A 21,916-nucleotide genomic window follows, 5' to 3' on the forward strand; every position below is an offset into this window, starting at 1 on the left:
GCGCTAATTAGTTTCTAAACGTAATGCTAGACTCCCCCTTTGAGAGTTGGAAGTGGAATCGTCCACAGTTTGTTGACATTTGAGAACTTCCTTTCGGCTGTGTATACACAACATGTGGATGGCAAAGGAGATATATTTACCCATATGCTGACATAAAATACCGGGTTAGTGGGATCTTCTCTATCATGGGTGAGTATTTCTGCATAAATCGGTTGTTATTCGAGATTCACCGACCATGTTAAAAATGTCGAAGCATGACACTCGTGCAATAAACATTAGCCGTCTTATTCTATAAATTTGACAGTTTCTCCCTTCTGCGTGTTTACATATTTAATACAGGGGTCACCATTTACAAACCATAGTTTGTTTTTGGACTCTTTGTCAATGAAGACATTTTTATAACAATGATTACAAGTAGATTAGCTTTTGCAAATTACCCAGAAAAATTCAAGATGGCGGATCTTTGGAAACCCTCATCATCAACATTATCCCACACGAAAAGGCATGCGACCTACTGTGAAAAAACCTGGTTAAGGACGAACTCGTTATTTAAGACATAAAACACCACATCAGACCCCCTGTGTTGGCTGTTGAAATATGTGACAGGGGTGAATTTGAAACTGGGAGGAAAATGTAATAGAATATGTGTAGCACTGCCACTGGGATATAATTAGTTTCATGCTATCTCACCACGGGAACCTGACCTAGGTCAATATTTATGAGTCACTTCTAAATGCTCCTTTTGTCCAAACTGTGTGTATACTAAAGATAAAATCACTGGAAACTTTCCTGTACCATGTATACAGTCCTAAGGAATGTGCTAACTAATAAATATATAAAATGCTAGGTTAACAATGCACCTCTGTACAGGTATACACTTTGTATTCAGATGTACATCTATTTGAAATTGTTGATTATTGACACATGTGAACATATTTCTAGTATTCACAGTCAATCATACTGAGCTTCAGTTACAGTATAAATATAACCAGATAATGTCATATAGTACATATACTGCATTTTATGGCCATCTCTCTGCTTACTCTGTCAGTCATATACAACTGAAGTTTAATCAATCAACATATTTTTTGTTTATTAGATGAAATGTGTTTACATGGTGAGAAAGAATAAATTACAAAAGACATTCATTAAGCAAATTATTATGAGATCGATACATAAGTTAGTTTAGTCATAATTAAGATTTCCTTTAAAATGCATGCACATATTGTAAATGTACTGTCATATGTGATATATATAAGACTGCTGGTATTATGATTGCCATGGAAACACCCCTCTACCCCCCATCCCTTCTTATTTTCATGTTTGATATGTGTTTGATAACTTTGATGAATCTGTAATCATTATAGATTTAGCTTTGACAAGTTTTAGATTTCATTCTTGCAAAATAATACTTTGGGTTTACAAGAAATATTTCATAAATTGGTCATTGAACTCAATAAGGTACAGAGCATGCTGCAATAATACTTAAAATGGCTTTGCATTCCCCTTCCTTGAAAAATAAAATGGTGGAAAATTTAAGTGAATGAGATAAAGATTGAGATTGAGTTTTATGGCTCTAGAGCCTGATGTGTTTAAAACAGGAAAACAACAGCCCATAATTTGAATTGTCTTCACAATGTAACAAACAAAATCATTTGACAATCAGTCATTATGCACAACTGTGCCATATCATTTTCAAATAAAACTTTGTGTGACTGAGCTACATAACCACAATGAATTACATGTATTGGAACCAAACAATATTTTTTTATCAACATGATCAATCAGTGTAAAATTTGTGTTATAAACAACTTGAAAATAAATGAAAAATACTGGGGTTTTATATCCCATTATTTTTTTTTAATTTATTTTTTATTTAGCTGTTTAGCTACCCTCCCAAAAATTATCTACTCTTTAATTTTTGTTTAACTGTGGGGGCGATTTTTGAGAAAACAAATTTTATAAACTTAAAAGTAACTTATATTAAATCATGATGACATTGGGCTATTACAAGTAACAGTTTTTTTAGCTCACCTGAGCCGAAGGCTCAAGTGAGCTTTTCTGATCACATTTTGTCCGTTGTCCGTCCGTCCTTCCGTCTGTCCGTCTGTCCGTCTGTAAACTTTTCACATTTTCGACTTCTTCTCAAGAACCACTGGGCCAATTTTGACCAAACTTGGTACAAAGCATCCTTGGGTAAAGGGGAATTTAAATTGTTAAAATGAAGGGACATATCCCCTCACAAGGGGAGATAATCAAGAAAAGACAAAAATAGGGTGGGGTCATTAAAAAATCTTCTTCTCAAGAACCACTGTGCCAGTAAAACTGAAACTTATGTGGAAGCATCCTGGGGTAGTGTAGATTCTAAATTGTTCAAGTCATGACCCCGGGGGGAAGGGCGGGGCCACAATGGGGAATCAAAGTTTTATATAGAAATATATAGGAAAAATCTTTGAAAATCTTCTTAACAAAAACCACACGGCCAGAAAAGCTGAAACTTATCTGGAAGCATCCTGGTATAGTGTAGATTCTAAATTGTTCAAATCATGACCCCCGGGGGAAGGGCGGGGCCACAATGGGGAATCAAAGTTTTACATAGAAATATATAGGAAAAATCTTTGAAAATCTTCTTCTCAAGAACCACTGGGCCAGAAAAGCTGAAACTTATGTGGAAGCATCCTGGTATAATGTAGATTCTAAATTGTTCAAATAATGACCCCCGGGGGATGGGTGGGGCCACAATGGGGAATCAAAGTTTTATATAGAAATATATAGGAAAAATCTTTGAAAATCTTCTTCTCAAGAACCACTGGGCCAGAAAAGCTGAAACTTATGTGGAAGCATCCTGGTGTAGTGTAGATTCTAAATCGTTCAAATCATGACCCCCGGGGGAAGGGCGGGGCCACAATGGGGAATCAAAGTTTTATATAGAAATATATAGGAAAAAACATTGAAAATCTTCTTCTCAAGAACCACTGGGTCAGGAAAGATGAAACTCATTTGGAATCATCCTCAGGTAATGTAGATTTAAATTTGTTCAAGTCATGACCCCCGGGGGTAGGGCGGGGCCAAAATGACCGATCAAAGTTTTACATAGGAATATATAGGAAAAATCTTTTAAAATCTTCTTCTCAAGAACCACTGGTCCAGGAAAGATGAAACTCATGTGGAATCATCCTCAGGTAATGTAGATTTAAATTTGTTCAAGTCATGACCCCCGGGGGTAGGGCGGGGCCAAAATGGCTCATCAAAGTTTTACATGGGAATATATAGGAAAAATCTTTAAAAATCTTCTTCTGAAGAACCACTGGGCCAGGAAAGATGAAACTCATGTGGAATCATCCTCAGGTAATGTAGATTTAAATTTGTTCAAGTCATGACCCCTGGGAGTAGGGCGTGGCCAAAATGGCTTACCAAAGTTTTACATAGAAATATATAGGGAAACCTTTTTAAATCTTCTTTTCAAGTACTTCAAAGCCAGGATTAGTTATATTTGTATGGGATCATCCTCAGGTAATGTAGATTCTAGTTCGTTCAAATTATGATCCCCTTGGGGGTTAAAATTCAAGCCTCCCCCCCCCCCCCAACTTAAGTTAACTTTCAGTTCTGATCTGATATGTGTATCTTCCTAGCTGATGTGCTCAGGTGAGCGCTGTGGCCCCTGGGCCTCCTGTTCTTCTTTAGATCGTATTTATGAATTATTGAAAATGATCCAGCAGCATGAAATTTACATGATGTAACTATTCTGGCCCCCTCTTAGTATATTGGATTTTAGATTCAGAGTAATAATTCCCAAGTGTAGCCACTGTAGGTAGACTCTTTTGCCAGATTTACATAAAGTATTTATGTAGTTCAATCAACATGATTAAGCATCAGGTTATTTAATTAATTACTATCAATTCAGTTTCCTTGCTTGTCAAAAGTTTGTTTATGAGTATCTTATGAAGCTTAATAATATTTCATTACTAATGAATGTTTATATTTAGATTATGATGTTAAATTTAGAGGAAAAAAATATTCCGGTGTAGGTAGTTCTGTGTTAAAAGTTCTCCAGATAAATAATTTTTCAGGTACCATAGAAAATGTCAATATTTATTTGCAATTCAGTTGTAGGAGTCAGTAAAATAATTATTGTTTACTATGTTACCATGGATACAGGTCAGAAATCATCAAAACCCAGAGACTTGGATGGGGAACCTTCCCCTACACCTCGCAAGTCTCCAAAGAGAGGAGGAATGAGGCACCCAGAGAGATCAGAAACAGCCTTCCCCCTCAGGTCAGAGTCAGCTCCCGTCATGGAGCAGAGAATCAGTGTAGGGGACTCGCCAAATCTGCCGAAGAGCATTTCCTTAAATCTGGCATCTTCTAGCTCGGAACAAGAAACGGACTACGATCAGCAAGACGCCGACTATGAGCAAAAGGAAAACGTTCCCCAGACCTGGACGGAAAAGTCTGTTTCCGATAGTCCCCTAAGGATGAACGGCACTCACATGGAGCCCTTCACGCCAAAGATGGTCAACGGAGAAATGCTTCCTCGGGCAGCCTCTACGCCCGCGACCACCTCAATGTTGTGTACGGAACAATTACGTAAGTTACACAGATTAGGAAGAATGCAGCTACTTGAAAACAAACGTCTCACTTGATAAACATGATAAATATCAGATGTTTTGTCCAGGAAAAGAAAAACAGCATTCTGAGTGACATTCACAGATACATACATGTATTTTGTAATTTTGAGATAATGATGCATAAAAAAAACTTAACAACAACATATTCATGAAGGGTTTGAGGTATTAAATGCCATAGTCACAAAAAATAAGTGTTTTTATTGCTCTATTTTGATTTTTTACACATTCTTGTATCAGTGTTTATGTAATTTTGAAGAACAGTCAACAAGTTTAAAATGTCTTCAGAATTAGAAGAACCATTTTCTAAAAAAGATGGCATAATAAGGGATTCATTCAGAGATTGGAACAAAAGGGGGGGGGGGGGGGGTTGGGGTTGGGGTTGGAAATTCATTCATTCTACATAACAACATGATAAAAGATTTTAACATTTAGATTTGAATCAAATCTTTCCTACTAGGAATTGGTCTAAAAATGGGGACATATTTGAAAGTCATTGTGCAATATCTGTGAAATTTAAGCTTAAATAAAAGAGGAGTTAAATTAATCATACAGAACAATCAAATAGCTGACAAAGATTTTTATCTCTCTCTCTCTCTCTCTCTCTCTCTCTCTCTCTCTCTCATTTATCACATGCTTTTAGTTTTAGTCAATGATTCTAGTACATGTAACATCAAATGGAAAATTTGCAATCATAAAAGTGGCTTAAATTGTCAAAATAAGCTACATAGACTAGTGGATATTATTTAGGCTATATCTTTTCATGTTTGGGACTAATTTTACTAAGTTTTAATTTATATAGATATAAACACAGACTCGGATCAGGAGCATACAGATCAAAGTGATGATGAAGCTCTCACACCTGTCAGTCAGGTAAGTTATTATAAAGGTTAACATCCACCAGACAGGTAAGTGATGATGTCAGACAGGCAAGTGATGATGTCAGACAGGTCAGTGATGATGACAGGCAGGTAAGTGATGATGTCAGGCAGGTGAGTGATGATGTCAGGCAGGTAAGTGATGATGTTAGACAGGTAAGTGATGATGTCAGGCAGATAAGTGATGATGTCAGGCAGGTAAATAATGATGTCAGGCAGGTGAGTGATGATGTCAGGCAGGTAAGTGATGATGTCAGGCAGGTGAGTGATGATGTCAGACATGTAAGTAATGATGTCAGGTAGGTGAGTGATGATGTCAGGCAGGTAAGTGATGATGGCAGGCAGGTAAGTGATGATGTCAGGCATATAAGTGATGATGTCAGACATGTAAGTAATGATATCAGGCAGGTAAGTGATGATGTCAGGCAGGTCAGTGATGATATCAACCATGTAAGTGATGATGTCAGACAGGTAAATGATGATGATGTCCTTACACCTTTCAGTCCGGTAAGTGATAATAAAGGGTAGCAATCTCTGTAAAATTTTTACTATATATGTGTACTTTGATATTTTTGATTACTATAAATTTTTCATTTTTTAAATCGCTCTTTCATCTTTTATGCAATTCAAGACTGTCAATTGCGTTATGTCAATTGAAAATGATTACATAGAATTTTGTCACATTTTCATGACATGAAAGTATTTTTAAAACTATATACATGCTAGCATTCATAATTCTACATTTATATATATAAATCAATAATATGGCTCCAAGTAATTTTCCTTCAATACATATCAATCTAATTTATGTGCTCTACTAAATAAACATGACAAAGATTACTTTTAATAGGTTACCAGATGATAATTGTTACCATGGGGATTTCAATGATTTTGTGAGATGTTAACATTGATTTTTAACCCAAGAGGATTAGGGTATTCTCTTACTTGGAATTTTTTGTTTTCTATGTTTATTTTGATTTTGTAACATGAATATTTTATGGAGTTTACATTATTCATTTATTTTATAGACATAATGAATACATACACAGGAATCCCCCGAAAAAGGCGGCAATTTTGACTTAATTCAAACATTCTTTTAATAATTTTTTGTTCTGAATAAAGAGCTGTTTAATTTTCACACCAAACTTAAAAACATGCCTCATTTTTACATTTTGAATGTTGAAAAGCACCAAATATATATTATACCAATTTCTAGCTACCCTATCATGTTATATTGTTACATTTTTTTTTTTACATATCTGTTGTCTCATTGTGTCGTGACTTCAGCGTGAGTGTTTCCATATACATTTCTACACCCAAGTTAGTATACATGAAAATGGCATTCATATCAAATTGACTGTTGACGTAGCAGAAAAACACAGCACAACTGTAAATATAAAGAAATAAGTGAACACCATTTAGAACAATAACCTTACGAAAGCGAAAAGATTGTTTTATGTATAAAACCTTTACAGTACAAGAGTAGGCAGTAGAAATGTAGACTATTTCATTGTGAGAAGGGTGTGTAAAGCCACTCACACATAGGTAACATCGAATATCTGATACATTGTAACGCGGAATCACTTCACACCGAACAGCTCTGTCATGAAGTGCCATCACGACCTTTTCGTAGTTACATAAAAATGTAAACATCTATAAAAGGAGGCAGAGGGATAGGTAATCCTTGCATATGTATGCTAGGGTCTGTTTTACACAACAGTGTGCAATTTTTCAGTGCTCTTTTGTTTTGTTTTTTTGGGTTTGATAATTGTCATCTATCATCTTCAGAGAAAGAGAAATAAGTCATGTATACTTAAAAATGTCAATAGTCCACAGGTTCTGTTTGATAATTAAAATGATGTGTGTCTTAAAATGTCTAATGCTGGCTTTACGGTTTTGATAGGACTTCTATGAGAAGAAGGCAGTTCTAGACTATGGGAAGTTTTACAACACTAGTTACCTGAGCGAAGGAAAGAGCAACTACCTGAAGAAGCCCCCCCAGACTCTCCGCAAGGCCCACACCTCTCCCCATTTCCACCGCCCAGTCAACTTCTCTTACTCCAGAGACAAACCGGAATTCTTGAAACCAAAGAAAAGTTGGTTGATATTGTATTCAATCTGAGTACTGCTAAAATTAAATGAACATTTTGTTAGAATACTTTTTACCTCAAGTAAGCTTTTCTAATCACCCATCATGGGGGTTGTGCCCCATATGCGTCTTGTGTTCGTTTATGTTAGTATATATGAATATATAATTATCAATTTGCATACAGAACCTATTTCATTAAAACTGCATTGAAGATATTTTGTCCAAATTTTGACTTAAATTCAACACTGTGTTGTGTCAAGGTTTTGTATGATGTCAACATTTGTGTTAAAAACAACTCAAAATATTTCAACAGATAAGTCTTTGAACTATGTGTTGAAACATAAAACTGGTACTAAAAGGTCATTCAATATACAATAACCTCAGTCAAAGAACAAAACACCTATCACATGAAATGCCAAGTGTGAACAAGTCAAATCAGTACACTTCGTATCACTGGAGTATGGTTTTCTCTACAGCAAACAATGAAAAAAAAATTGTCATGTAAACAGAAAAAATAAAGATATCTCAAAAATGTACAATTTAATGGGAACATTAAAAATGGCCTTTTTTTCAGAGTACACTTAACTTTACTTAAATCTGTGAAACACTCGTCACAACTCAGTGTTGGCTTTTATCAGATTTTAGAACTACCTGCTGTGATACGATTCATGTAAACTAGTTTTAATATCTTTCAACACGTTTCTTTACAGGTGGTATGGCTGCTCTAGGTAAGTGTTATAATTCAACACGAAAAAAAAAAACAAAACAAAATCTGTCTTTCTTGACTATTCCTGGCAAAATCAATCAAAGCCAGTTAATTTTATTGTTGTTTTTTTAAACTATCAGCTACGGGCACAAAAGTGGTGGTGAAGCGAACTAGACGGGTCTCCTCATCCTCCGAGCTCCGTAATGAGGAGGCGGTTAGGATGAGCATGTTCCCCGCCGCCAAGCCCCCACCCCCCAATGAGATCACCAAGATAGAGCGAGAGGACTGGCCTGGACCCCCATGTCCAGCAGCCATTCTACCAGAAATATGTAAGATTTCTCGGAAAAAAATGTTTTACTAGAAGCCACTCTACCATGGTTTTATCTTTGAAATTTTGAAGTTATGGAAAGCTAAGCTTTTTTCATCCCCTGTCATGCCCAAAATAGTAAAATTCATCTGTACAATATGCAGAAACAAAAAAAAAACCCAAACAAGTAAGGCCAAAATAAAAAATAGTCTTGTTTCCTGCTACCCGACCTACCCTATTTTTTTGCACCCGACCCTAAAGTTTTTTTTAGCTTTTGGGGAAAAAATTCAAAATTTTAGAAATTTCATGTTTCAAAAGTGAAAAAATTTATATATTCTCAAGTTGTATTTCATGAAATATATGTTTAAAATATGGACTTTCGTAAAATTCCACTTGAGTTGTGCATCCAAAGGCATGGAATTTCATTTTGAAAGATGATATTGACCTTAGCTATCTAAGCTATGACATTCAATTTGGTTTTGTAGTAGTTCATATCCAAAAAAATATCGTTGGAAAAAATAAAATAAAATTAAAAAATAAAATAATTTTCCTACCTACCTACCCTATTTTTTCTGGCTGGTAGCAGGAAACAAGACTATTATTTTTTTTGGCCTAAACACTTGACAAATGTATAAAATGAACAAAACAAATACCACTAATATTATGGTTTTACAGTGAGACAGCGACGTAAAAGTCGCGGTGAAACAGATGAAGAGGATGAAGAAATGCCTCCAGAGGACCCCAAAATTACCAAAGAAATCGAGGAACTCTCCAAATTTAAAGACCAGTCGGGCATAGGCAAAATAATATATAAAGAACTGGAGGAAAAGCGGGCACATCCTGTGAAGGCTCTGGATCCATGGAAAGCCTCTAGAGTGCCGAGTGCTGACCACGAACCTCGATACAGTACACGATACCAGTCTCCAATGTTCGCCTGTAAGTAGCACACAATACATGTACCATCACCAATGTTTGCCTGTAAGTAACACATGATACATGATACTCTCTCTACTTTTTATGACTCATTGTGTTATGATTGTTTTTTTTTCTTCACTTTTCATGTTGCTTGTTCAGTTGAAATCTCTGGTTTGGTGAATATTTATTCTGTCTTTTTTAAAAACCTATCATTGATGATTTACAGCATAATATCTGTATACAACTACCGGTACATACAGTTTTAATATTGTATCTTGTACATACGGTTGTGATATTGTATCTTGTACATACAGTTTTAATATTGTACCTTGTACATACAGTTTTCGAGGCTTGACCGACCTATTTGACTTTTACAGCTCCCTCTAGATTCCTGGATCGACCCCGCCGGTACTGGGATGACAGTGATATATCACGAGGCTATAGAACCATGTCCACACATCCAGGTACAGGCATTCTATTGAGCATTGAGTTTGTGGCAAATGCAAACTTCATTGTACACTTCTTAATCTTCGACAAATGCAACTTTATTGAAAATATTGAGATAAAGAAAGAAGTTTTGATGGTTATCCTTAACGTGAAGAATTTGTTCTTTCAGTACACAGAACTAGTTATTCCCTGACTCCAAGGGCTGCCACTCTTCCTGTTTCGGGCACGTTTGGAGGCCATCTTAGCTATGTTAGTAATTAGCATCATATTGTTAGCTCACCTTAAGCCGAAGGCTCAAGTGAGCTTTTCTGATCACATTTTGTCCGGCGTCCGTCTGTCCGTCTAGCTGTCCGTCTGTCTGTCTGTAAACTTTTCACATTTTCGACTTCTTCTCAAGAACCGCTGGGCTAATTTCAACCAAACTTGCCACAAAGTATCCTTGGGTCAAGGGGATTCAAGTTTGTTCAAATGAAGGGCCACGCCCTCATTCAAGGGGAGATAATTGGGAATTAATGAAAATTTAGTGGCATATTTTAAAAATCTTCCTCTCAAGAACCACTGTGCCAGGAAAGATGAAACTTATGGGGAAACATCCTCAGGTAATGTAGATTCAAATTTGTTCAAATCATGACCCCCGGGGGTAGGGCGGGGCCAAAATGACCGACCAAAGTTTTACACAGAAATATATAGGAAAATTCTTTAAAAATCTTCTTCTCAAGAATGACAAAGCCATAATTCATCATATTTATATGGGAACATGCTCAGGTAGTGTAGATTCAAGTTTGTTCAAATCTGACCTCCCGGGGTAGGGCGGGGCCAAAACGGACGACCAAAGTTTTACATAGAAATATATAGGAAAATTCTTTAAAAATCTTCTTCTCCAGAATGACAAAGCCATAATTCATCATATTTATATGGTAGCATGTTCAAGTAGAGTGGATTCAAGTTTGTTCAAATCATGACCCCAGGGGGTAGGGCGGGGCCAAAATGGACGACCAAAGTTTTACATAGAAATATATAGGAAAATTCTTTAAAAATCTTCTTCTCAAGAATGACAAAGCCATAATTCATCATATTTATATGGAAGCATATTCAGGTAGTGTAGATTCAAGTTTGTTCAAATCATGACCCCCGGGGGAAGGGCGGGGCCAAAATGGCCGACCAAAGTTTTACACAGAAATATATAGGAAAATTCTTAAAAAATCTTCTTCTCAAGAATGACAAAGCCATAATTCATCATATATATATATGGAAGCATGCTCAGGTAGTGTAGTTTCAAGTTTGTTCAAATCATGACCCTCTTGTTCTTTTTTTTCAATCCTGCTTATTGAAGATGTAGAAATTCCCGTAATTTTTGAAATCAAAACACAGCTCATAAAATATGAGGTGAAATGTTAGGCTACCTAAGTTACTCAGGTGACCTGTTGCTATCTGTTTTTATTTGTCATTTTATGTTAATATTAGAGAATTTTCAACTTCCTCTTTGACACTGCTGAATCAATTTTAACCAATTTCAACATATAACTTCTATATGTATGGGCTAAGAAGTACAAAATTTTCAATTTCTTAGTCCCCCCGAATCCCCCTTGGACCTGTTAAAGGAAATTGGTCTGTCAGAGGGGTGGGGCTAAAACCATAAATCTAATGCAGTCTTTTGAAATCTTTCTTTTCCTCTGGAAATCAAGCTGTCAAAGTTTTGGCAAGATTGTACTATAAGAATTTAGCTCTTTACCAAAATTAAGAAATTCATTACCCCAGGGTCAGGGGCTTTGGTGTTAGGGCTGGGATCTAAAATTCATATAGTAAAAATCTGTTATCTTTTCTAAAATATTATTTCTCCCTCTATATCTAGCAGACAGAACAATAATGAAGATGATTCTGCTAAAACTGTGAAATTCATGGCCTCTAAAACAGGGTTTCTGGAGTTAGATTGGGATGCTATTATAAATTTATAATCATGTATTGGAATACATACTCTGACTCTCAGTCAGGAAGGATAACTCTTAAATTTATAAATTAATTCCCAATGTCTTATAAGAAGCTTGAAAAAATTTTTTTTTTTCATGCAGCAATTTTCATTTTATACCTTCTTTGAAGTTTTCAGAAAGGTCCTATAAAAGGTAGAAAATTTTACCCCATAAAAGTATTTTAACAGTATTTTTTAATAATAAATTAAGGTTCAATTTAATCTTACCATAGATACCAATGGTTTTTAACATTAATTGAAATAAAATGTGATTTATGGTGTCTTGCAATGGTAGGAAATTCTTAATACATTACGAGAATAAATAGAAGAAATTAAAGTACATTAAATATAAATTATGTATAAAAATTTTGCAATTTCTATGATTTTTATATTTTAAATATGTTTGTTTTCAAATTTGAATTGGAAAATTTTAAAAAAGGTGTTTTTATTTGCATTTCCTGAAAATTTATTTGGGAGTTACTAATTTTCCCAAGATAATATAATTGACTTTAAAGATAAAGTTTGAAGAATTCTTGTGCGCAAAAACAAATTACTTTGAGAATCCAGACACATTTTTGTGAGCATTTTCAATAGTCAATGCCTTACTAGCAGAACCTGAGGATCGGAGTACCTTAAGAGAAGTTATCTTTGTTTTTAAAACAATGTAAATAATGTAAACAATGTAATTGATAGGATATAAAAAAAAATGTATTTTCAATTTTTTTTTAAATTTCAGAGTTAATGATAATACCAACTAATTATTTTGTTGATACTTTTGTCTTTTTTTTGGAGTTTAATTTTTTTGGTGCTGTTGATTTTAAAATTACCCTTTGGGCCTCTTGTTTTTATAAGAAACCTGTAAAGCATAACGTATTAATGCAAAATGTTGCCAATGCCTTTCAGAGATACTATGATTTTGAAGATCTAGGATCCAGGAGTCATCCGTCAGCAAGTAAGTCAACAAATCAGACCTAAGAGGTTAATTTAGTCCTACTTCTTCATGTGTGATCTCTCAGAATTCAAGATTTTCTTCTAAAAACTTTGAAAAGGAAAAAAAAATCATAGAAAAATCTGCAGGTCAGGAATTTTTAAGTTGATTTTTTTTTTTTGGAAAGGGGGTTGGGGGTTGGAAGAAGTAAGAATTGAATTGAAACTTGGTTTCTTTACTGAACCTGCAAGCAATATGTAAACCCCATTAATTTTCTATGTATATGTAAATTTTAAGCCATTAAACTCTAACTACTATACATTTTTGCTAGTAATTTTGTTTTATACAATCATATACTGTGTAATGAAACTTGGACTACATCATTTTTAGGTCACCTGAGTCACTCAGGTGACCTATTGCTATCTGTTTTCGTTCGTCGTTCGTCGTCAATCGGTTGTAAACTTTTGAACATTTTCAGCTTCTTCTCTGGAACGGCTCAGCCAATTTCAACCAAATTTGGTATACAGCATCTATGGGTGAAGGGAAAGAAAAATTTTGATATTCATGGCCCCTGCCCCCCTGGGGCCTGAGGGATGGGGCCAAAACCACCAAAATTAATGCAATCTTTTAAAATCTTCTTCTTTACTCTTGGACATCGAGCAGTCAAACTGTTGGCATGATGATAATCAGCATTGAGTCCTCTACCAAAATTTTGAAATTCATGGCCCCAGGGTCAGGGATTCTTGGGTTAGGGTGGGGCTATATAGATCATATAGTAAAAAGTGCATTATTTCTTTGAAAATCTTCTTCTCTGCTCCTAGGTATTAACTAAACTAACTAAATAAGTATATGGTTATAATATTAATAAGCAAGATTGCCTCTTTCAAAATTGTGTATTTTATGGCCCCTGGGTCAGGGGTTCTGGTGTTAGGACGGGGCTCTATTGATTATAGTGAAAATACATTAATTCTTTGAAAATCTTCTTCTCTGCTCCTGGGTATTACATAAACTAATTAAGCACATTGTTATGATGAGCAAGAATTCCTCTTTCAAAATTGTGAATTTTATGGCCCCTGGGTGAAGGGTTCTGGTGTTAGGGCGGAGCTCTATTGATTATAGTGAAAATACATTAAATCTAAGTGTATAGTTATGATGAATAATGGTTCCTTTTTCAAAATTTTGATTGCCATGGTGTCTAGTTTAAACATGTTAAAACATGAACCAAACTTAATCATTGAAAAGTTGTTGCATGATGCTCAGGTGACCTATAAGGTCCATGGGCCTCTTGTTGTTTTTAATATTTTATACTGTATACTTACTTTTTCAGCTTCATCTTCAACTGTTAACACAGAGGTATGTATGAATTCCTTATTTTTACATTGTTTTTCTTATATTGAAAGATTTTTGTATCATGTCCATAATGAAAATTGAATGCTTTTCTTTTGCAGCAAGAATCTTTTGCAACTTCCAGTATATTAGGAGGCCAAGGTATATCTATAATTTCCCTACAGAGGAGTACGTGGCACACAGAGGCTGATCCCCCGGTGAGTCCCCCCTCTTTGTTCATGTATATAAAAATTTTGATTACTATAAGCCAACTATTTTTCGCATGCGAGAAATATTCCCTAGTTTCACAACTTACTTTAATTTGCAAATATTTATTGCTGCAAACCAGTTATTTTGCTTTAATTTGCTAGAGAATGTTTCCTCATTCGCAAAGACTAAACATCGCAGACTGATTGCAAACTGACAAATCGTGAATAAAAGCATCGTCTCAAGCCACGGTCCGGAGTCCGCATATATATAGCTCCCTCCTACCCGTGGCTGCTTGATCACAAAAAGTGTCGTAATCTTGAATATTTACGCCTCTCTATTGTGACGTCATATTCAGTCAGTGGCAAGTTTTGTTTCCATCGCAATCGAAATCAACAACTGATGTCAACAATATACAAGAAATATTGCCTGCGATTGGATATTGAAAGGTTGCGATAAAGTTCATCATCCGACTATGCTTTACTCACATTGGTCAGTATTTTAATGAGCTACAAAGAATTCTCTCCTCGTTCAACCACGGCCAGATGGGAGAGGAGCGTACATTTTGGCCGTGGTTTGCGACGATGGAATAAAAGATGACATGAATAATAGTTGGCTTACAGTAAACGATGGTGATTTTTTGGAAAGAAAAATCTAAACATGTGAAAACAAGAGAAATGGAAACAATTTTACCATAATATGTTTCTTACAGTGCAAAATTTTTACAAGTATTTATATGAAGAATGAAAAAAATATCTTCAACTTTATAATTAATCATCCTAGAAATGATTAACTCCCTTATTTTGAATTGTAATATGTCTGCATTTTTCTGTGCTCTTTTTTTAACTGGAGAGGATGGAAATGAAATTTAACCTTTGTTATATAATGAATTGTAGATCTATCCCTATGAGAAGCTGAAGATAAGTAATTTCGACTTGCCTAAAGATGTGGATAGAAATATGTTGGAGGTAAGCTCTCAATGGCCTCTTATGACTGGTTCACTGACAAACTGATAAAAGTATAGAGAACCAGCTTACTTTTGATATGTAATCTTGCATGGAATGTCTTTTATTCAGAAGAGCAAGGAAGATGTTAAACAGTACTTTTACTTTTTGAAATACATTATGTAAACCATAAGATTGTTTCATAAAAGTTAGTTTAACAAATTATATGATACAAATCAAAAATGTTCTGTTATGTTAAACAAATTGTGTGATAAAATTCAAAAATGTTTACTGGTGACCGTTAGTGTCATTTCTAAAAATAGTTTATTTGAATGATTCGCTGTAAAATTTGGATGCTTGAAAAAATTATTGAAATTCTCCTCAAAATCTATGAATCCAGTCTATCCACTGTTGGACAAAGCCAGTCTGGTTACAATTGATAAAGTCCACTGAAGAAGGCAGTTAAGACAAACATTTCCTCTATCTCAGGAGTTTAAAAAGTACCATTTATAGTAGTAATGCCTGCATATTTTTTCAGATTCATTTACGTCAGGAAGACTTTAATCAACTGTTCAAAATGGATAGGGAACACTTCACACGCCTTCCAGAGTGGAAGCGAAACGACCTGAAAAGGAAAGCCGACTTGTTTTAATTCCCTTTGACCAGTGTCAATCAAGTGATACAATGCAAGACGTTTTTCTCATTGTTGTATGATTTATTTGCTTAAATCATGATACCTCTGCCTTAATAGGATAATGTAGACGTTAGGCCATGCGGTGGACAACATATCACTGTCTTGTTATGTTCAACTGAGTTCGATTTTTTTAAGATATCTTTTGGATTACTGCAGATCTGAACTGACAGCTGATGTGATATGAGGATCTGATTTAATTATCCTTGGCCAAATAACAGAACAATCAAGTTTAGACATGTTAGAAGTGAGCTTACTGAACGTAGATTTTTTCTGCTGTATATTGTAATATAATGGAATTTATGTAAGGTAAAGAGTTTTATGCTTGAGCTGAAGACACTATAATTGATGCTGTACTGAATATTGCATTATTGAAATCAAATGTGCATTTAGTGATTTTATAGTGACTAGTCTTAGTGATTTTATGAACTGGGTTAGTGATTTTATTCAGTGTTAGTGATTTTTATTTGTTAGTGATGAATAATTATTTTAGAATCATTATTTATGGGTGCTAAGCTTTATTACCTGTATTTGCTCTTGTGGCAGAGGTTTTCAGCAATTCTCGTCAGCTTTTTTACGTTATTTTAATTTTTTTGTTATTTATGAAGAAATGAAAATTTTGGCTCATTTATAAGAGTTTTACTTCATGTCATGGTTTTCGAGTCCATAAAATCTAAACATTATGCATTTATGTTTCAGGATTAATTCCCAGACAATCTGTGTTATATTGGGCAGGACTTTATTTTGGGTGACGGTAATTGCAAAATAGATGCAAAATAGATGCCTTCTTGGTTTCTTGCTACAGAGCATAGATTTCAATACGTGTTAGGACTTTACAAGTTTAGTTCATGGCATTATGATATTGTGTAAATTTTTTTTGAGTGATATTGTGGATGATATTACTGTGATTTATATATTATACAAATCCGTTTTGATTGCTTACTGGATGCAAGTATCTAATGTATGCTGTTAATTCTTTTTTATTGCATGGGCTTTTTTTTTTAAATTTCCACATCTGACTTGCCTGATGTTTTGTTTTCCCTTGTTTAAAGGGTATATCCATTGTGATTAAGATTCCTTGTGTATAAGTATGTAAGTCAAAACAAATCCATTTTGTCCAATGATGGTGATTGCTTTTTATAGGTATATGTATTTTGTGAGTTATAGGTAATTTTTAGTGGTCTTTTAAATGGGTAAAAAGGAAATTCATGGGGCAATATTTTATGTTTAAAACTATTTTTGCTTTACATACATGTACATATATTTTTTTCTCTATTGAGTTATTAAAATTACAGTTATTGATGCTTTTACATGGAAAAAATAAAAACATGCAGTATTAGATAATTCATTGGAAATTGTGAATCTTTGATCAGTGTCTCTGATGAATAAAAAAAATCACCCAAATTTATAATTGTCTTTTTTAGTATTTTTAGCTCTTCTGAGCCAAAGGCTCAAAGAGCTAATGCTATGGCCATTTGTGTGGTGTGCCATGTGCATAAACTTTTTAGAATATGGGCCATAACTCAAGAACCCCTTGGCCAATCAGTGTCAAATTTGTCATAGATAATCCTTGGCCCAAGGGCTACCATTTATACTAGAAAAAGGGTTGGACCCTTAAACAAGGGGAGAACAAAACCAAAAGTACTGGTTGCTAAAAAAATTTTTTCTCCAGGACCACCAGGCAGATTTTTACCAAACTTGCGTACAAGGATCAGGATATGTTGAAGATTAAAATTTGCACAGGAAATTACCCTGTAGCAAAGGGTGTGGTCTCAAGGTCACTTCCAAGTTGACCTAAACTTACACTTAATAAAAACATTTGTATTTTGCTTACTATAAGGACTAGGATCATCAAATCTTGTAAGTTGATGCATCTTAGGATTTCACATCATGTTGACTCAAAAGTAGGTCATGGTGACCTCCCTTTTTAAATTTTGCATGCATTTGTTTTCAAATTGATTTGAAGGCATATTTTGGACACTTTAAGGCCTTTGATCATCAAACTTTGTCAGTTGATGCATGGGGTCCTTGAACATTTTCAACATAAAAGTAGGTCACTGTGACCTACTTTTTGAATTTTTATGACTAATCCTTTCTAAAACATTTAATCCCATTATTTCAGACACTGAGAGATTTAGAATCATCAAATCTTGTAAGATGATGCATCTTGGGACCTTAAAACATATTTATGAAAAAGGTGCTTACTCTGACCTACATTTTGAATTTTGTAGGCATTTGTTTTCAAATTGTTTAAAAGGCATATTTTGATTACCTTCAGAATTACAATCATCAAACTGTGTCAGTAGATGCATTTTGGGACTTAGAAAAACATCAACCAAAATGTAGGTCACAATGACTTACTTTTGACATTTTATGTCTTTATATTTAAGTATCTCTCCATTACTTATTGGTTTAGAATCATCAAACTTTGTCAGTTGATGAATCTTGGAGTTTTCGGAGAATGTCAACCAAAAAGTAGGTCATGGTGACCTATTTTTGAATATCTCAGGTACTTATTGGCTTAGAAACATCAAACTTTGTCAGTTGATGTATCTTGGGTTTTTGCTACTACTAAAAAGTAGGTCATCGTGACCAACTTTTGACATTTTATGGCTATATTTAAGTATCTCGAGTACATATTAATGCATTTTGTTGATGCATTTTCGGTTTTCCAAGAATGTAGACAAAAAAGTAGGTCAAGGTGACCTTCTTTTGAAATTTTATGGGTATATTTAAGTATCTCAGGTACTTGTTGGCTAAGAATCATCAAACTTTGTCAGTTGATCCATCTTGGGTTTTCAGGGAATGCAAAAGAAAAATTACATCACCTTGTCTACTTTTGGCATTTATGGCTATATTTTTGTATCTCAAGTACTGATTGACCTAGTATTGTTAAACTTTGTCAGTTGGGGCATCTTTGGTTTTCTGAGAATATCAACCAAAAACTAGGTCATGGTGACCTACTTTTGATTATCTCAGGTACTTATTGACTTAGAATCATCAAACTTTGTCAGCTGATGTATCTTGGGTTTTCGAAAATTGTCTACTAAAAATAAGGTCACAGTGACCTATCTGTGACATTTTATGGCTATAAAGTATCTTGGATACTTATTGGCTTAGAATCAGCAAACTTTGTCAGTTGATGCGTCTTGGGTTTTCGGAGAATGTAGACAAAAAAGTAAGTCACAGTGACCTACTTTTAAATATCTCAAATACTTATTGGCTTAGAATCTTCAATCTTTGTCTATTAATGGATCCTGAGTCCTCAGAAAACTTCAATCTAAAAGTAGATGACTGTGACCTACTTATGGTTTTTATAGCTTTCTTAAAATATCATCAGTCCTAATTGGCTAAGAATCATCAAGCTTTGTCAGTTGCAACTTGTGTTTAAGGATACTTAGGTTTAGAGGCTTTAAATAGATTAAAAAGATTATACAATTTATCAGAAGAGCGATTCAAGGCCCTTGAGCCCCTTGTTTTTCTCTTTTTAGCTCTTCTGAGCCAAAGGTTCAAAAAGCTAATGTTGTGGCCATGTGTGCGTTGTGCTTCGTGCGGTAATTTTTTAGAATATGGGCCATAACTCAAGAATCCCTTGGCCAATCATTGCCAAATTTGTCATGGGGTATCCTTGGCCCAAGGGCTATTATTTGTCCTAAAGCTAGGGTTGGGACCCTAAAGCAAGGGGAGATAATCAGGAAAATAAAACCAAAAGAACCAGTTGCTAAAAAATCGTCTTCTCCAGAGCCACCTGGCAGATTTTCACCAAACTTACATACAAGGGTCAGGATATGTTGAAGATTGAAAATTGTTCAGGGCATGATCCTGGGGTAAAGGGCGTGGTCTCAAGGTCACTTCAAAGCTAACCTAAATTTACACTTTGTAAAAACATTGTTATGTTGCTTACTATAAAGACTAGGATCATCAAATCTTGTAAGTTGATGCAACTTAGGACTTCACATCATGTTAACACAAAAGTAGGTCACAGTGACCTCCTTTTTAAATTTCTTTCGTTTTCAAATTGATTTGGAGGCATATTTTGGACACTTTAAAGCCTGTGATCCTCAAATTTTGTCAGTTGATGCATCTTGGGTCTTTGAACGTCAACTTAAAAGTAGGTCACCGTGACCTACTTTTTGAATTTCATGGCTAATCTCTTCTACATTTTACCCCATTATTTCAGACACTGAGAGGTTTAGAATCACAAAATCTTTAAGTTGATGCATTTTGGGGTCTTATATATTTATGAAAAATTAGGTTTTTGAATACTTTCAGACCTATGATCATCAAACTTTGTCAGTTGATGCATTTTAGGTCTTCAAAAAATGTGAACCAAAAATTAGGTCACAGTGACCTACTTTTGACATTTTATGGCTATATTTAAGTATCTCAGGTACTTATTTGCTTAGAATCATCAAACTTTGTCAGTTGATGCAACTTGGCTATACGGAGAATGTTAATCATAAAGTAGGTCACAGCGACCTACTTTTGAATATCTCGGGCACTTATTGGTTTAGAATTTTCAATCTTTGTCAATTAATGCATCTCAAGTCCTCAGAAAATTTCAAGTCAAAAAGTAGATCACCGTGGCCTACTTATGGTATTTTATAGCTATACCGAAATATCTTCATCCCTAACTGGCTAAGATTCAACAAACTTTGTCAGTTCATGCATCATAAGACTTAGAGTTAGGGGCTTCAAACAGAAGTGATAGATTGTACAATTTATCAGAAGAGTGATTCAAGGCCCTTGGGCCTCTTGTTTACACACTGTAAAGACATTAGGCCTAACGATTATCATAATATTCTCCCAAAACAAGTGAATATTATAGTTACTTTTAAAACAACTCAAAAACAAGTGCATATAGTTATATATTATTACTTGTTACAAAATTGACAAAAAATATTAATCAATAAAACCTGGATCAAAAAATATGTACAGAGTATACATAAAAAAATTGTTCCTCAGACTGGTAAGGTCAAGCTTAAGGATGTTGTTTTTAATTTGATCTCGGTGTCAGTTTAATAAACAGTATTAATGTCATTGGGACAACCCCTCATGTTTGAAACTGATAGATTGATTATTCGTGTTCCTCTCAAATCGCCAAGAGAAGCACATTCTGGATGTTGGCGAGGGTACAAAACATCCTTGTTTGATTTCAGAAATCTGACAAAGCCTAGCTTTCAGCTCACAGCACAGGCACCTGAATTTTTATCAAACAGACACTCAATAAGCTAAATATCGAAAAAAAAATTCTACCCCTCTATAGGCTTATTGAGCGTCTGATTGATAAAAATTCAGGTGCCTGTGCTCACAATCACAGTGAAAAGGATCACTTATTGCACATACAGCGACACGGGACCTCAGTTTAAAGGTCTCTTCCTGAAGTACTGGTGGAATTCGAACCCGCGAAGTTAGGATCTATTCCTTACTCCGTGACTCCAGAGCAAATGTTCAAATGCTCTAATCACTGCGTCGAACACCATTTGCTTGAATGAATTAAATGAAATAAAATATGAGAATCTGCAAAATAATATGAAAATTATTAAAGTTTGTTGCCATTTTTCAAAATACATGTATTTGATAAGTGATTTATACTTGTGTCAATATGATGAGGATATTATGAATTGAAGTTGTTAAACCATTTTTATGCATGGAATTTTCACATTAGTTTACCATAAAATAAGGTTTGAAAAAAACGTGCTAAAATGCCAGAAACGAAAGTTCGTTCATAGGTTTTTTTTTTGTTTTGTTGCGTCATGAAATAGTGGTGTTTTGAAGTTACAAATTGTAACTTTAGGATTTAAAATCCTATACTTAGTGATCTGATGAAAGACTTTGCTAACCTGGAGTAAAATGGAACCCCCAATATATTTTTAAACAAAACTAG

The 21,916-nt window shown here is 34.6% G+C and overlaps 1 protein-coding gene across 2 annotated transcripts; it reads left to right on the forward strand.

Moving 5' to 3' along the window:
• Window positions 1-32: 32 nt before the first annotated feature.
• Window positions 33-17,440, forward strand: LOC134256388 (dematin-like). 2 transcript variants are annotated; one of them, XM_062739036.1, is made up of 14 exons: window positions 33-189; window positions 4,159-4,587; window positions 5,428-5,498; window positions 7,407-7,599; window positions 8,303-8,320; window positions 8,439-8,627; window positions 9,281-9,541; window positions 9,898-9,984; window positions 10,137-10,216; window positions 12,837-12,885; window positions 14,189-14,214; window positions 14,310-14,405; window positions 15,291-15,362; window positions 15,877-17,440. In XM_062739036.1, the coding sequence occupies exons 1-14, from the start codon at window positions 186-188 to the stop codon at window positions 15,988-15,990; spliced, it is 1,689 nt and encodes a 562-aa protein (XP_062595020.1). In that variant the 5' UTR covers window positions 33-185; the 3' UTR covers window positions 15,991-17,440. The 2 variants fall into 2 exon arrangements, with proteins under 2 accessions (XP_062595020.1, XP_062595021.1); XM_062739037.1 differs by lacking the exons at window positions 14,189-14,214; window positions 15,291-15,362; window positions 15,877-17,440 and having other exon boundaries at window positions 12,837-12,911.
• Window positions 17,441-21,916: the final 4,476 nt, after the last annotated feature.

Source organism: Saccostrea cucullata, unplaced genomic scaffold (assembly GCF_032062105.1).
Source record: "Saccostrea cucullata isolate Sc308-1 unplaced genomic scaffold, CSIRO_AGI_Scuc_v1 ctg2800, whole genome shotgun sequence".
NCBI classification, from domain to species: Eukaryota; Metazoa; Mollusca; class Bivalvia; order Ostreida; family Ostreidae; genus Saccostrea; species Saccostrea cuccullata.

Excerpts from the sequence above, each read along its gene's own strand:
- LOC134256388 (XM_062739036.1), top strand. Across the intron at positions 12,886-14,188 it reads CAGGAGTCATCCGTCAGCAA|CTTCATCTTCAACTGTTAAC; the intron begins GTAAGTCAACAA and ends TTACTTTTTCAG. Across the intron at positions 15,363-15,876 it reads TGGATAGAAATATGTTGGAG|ATTCATTTACGTCAGGAAGA; the intron begins GTAAGCTCTCAA and ends ATATTTTTTCAG.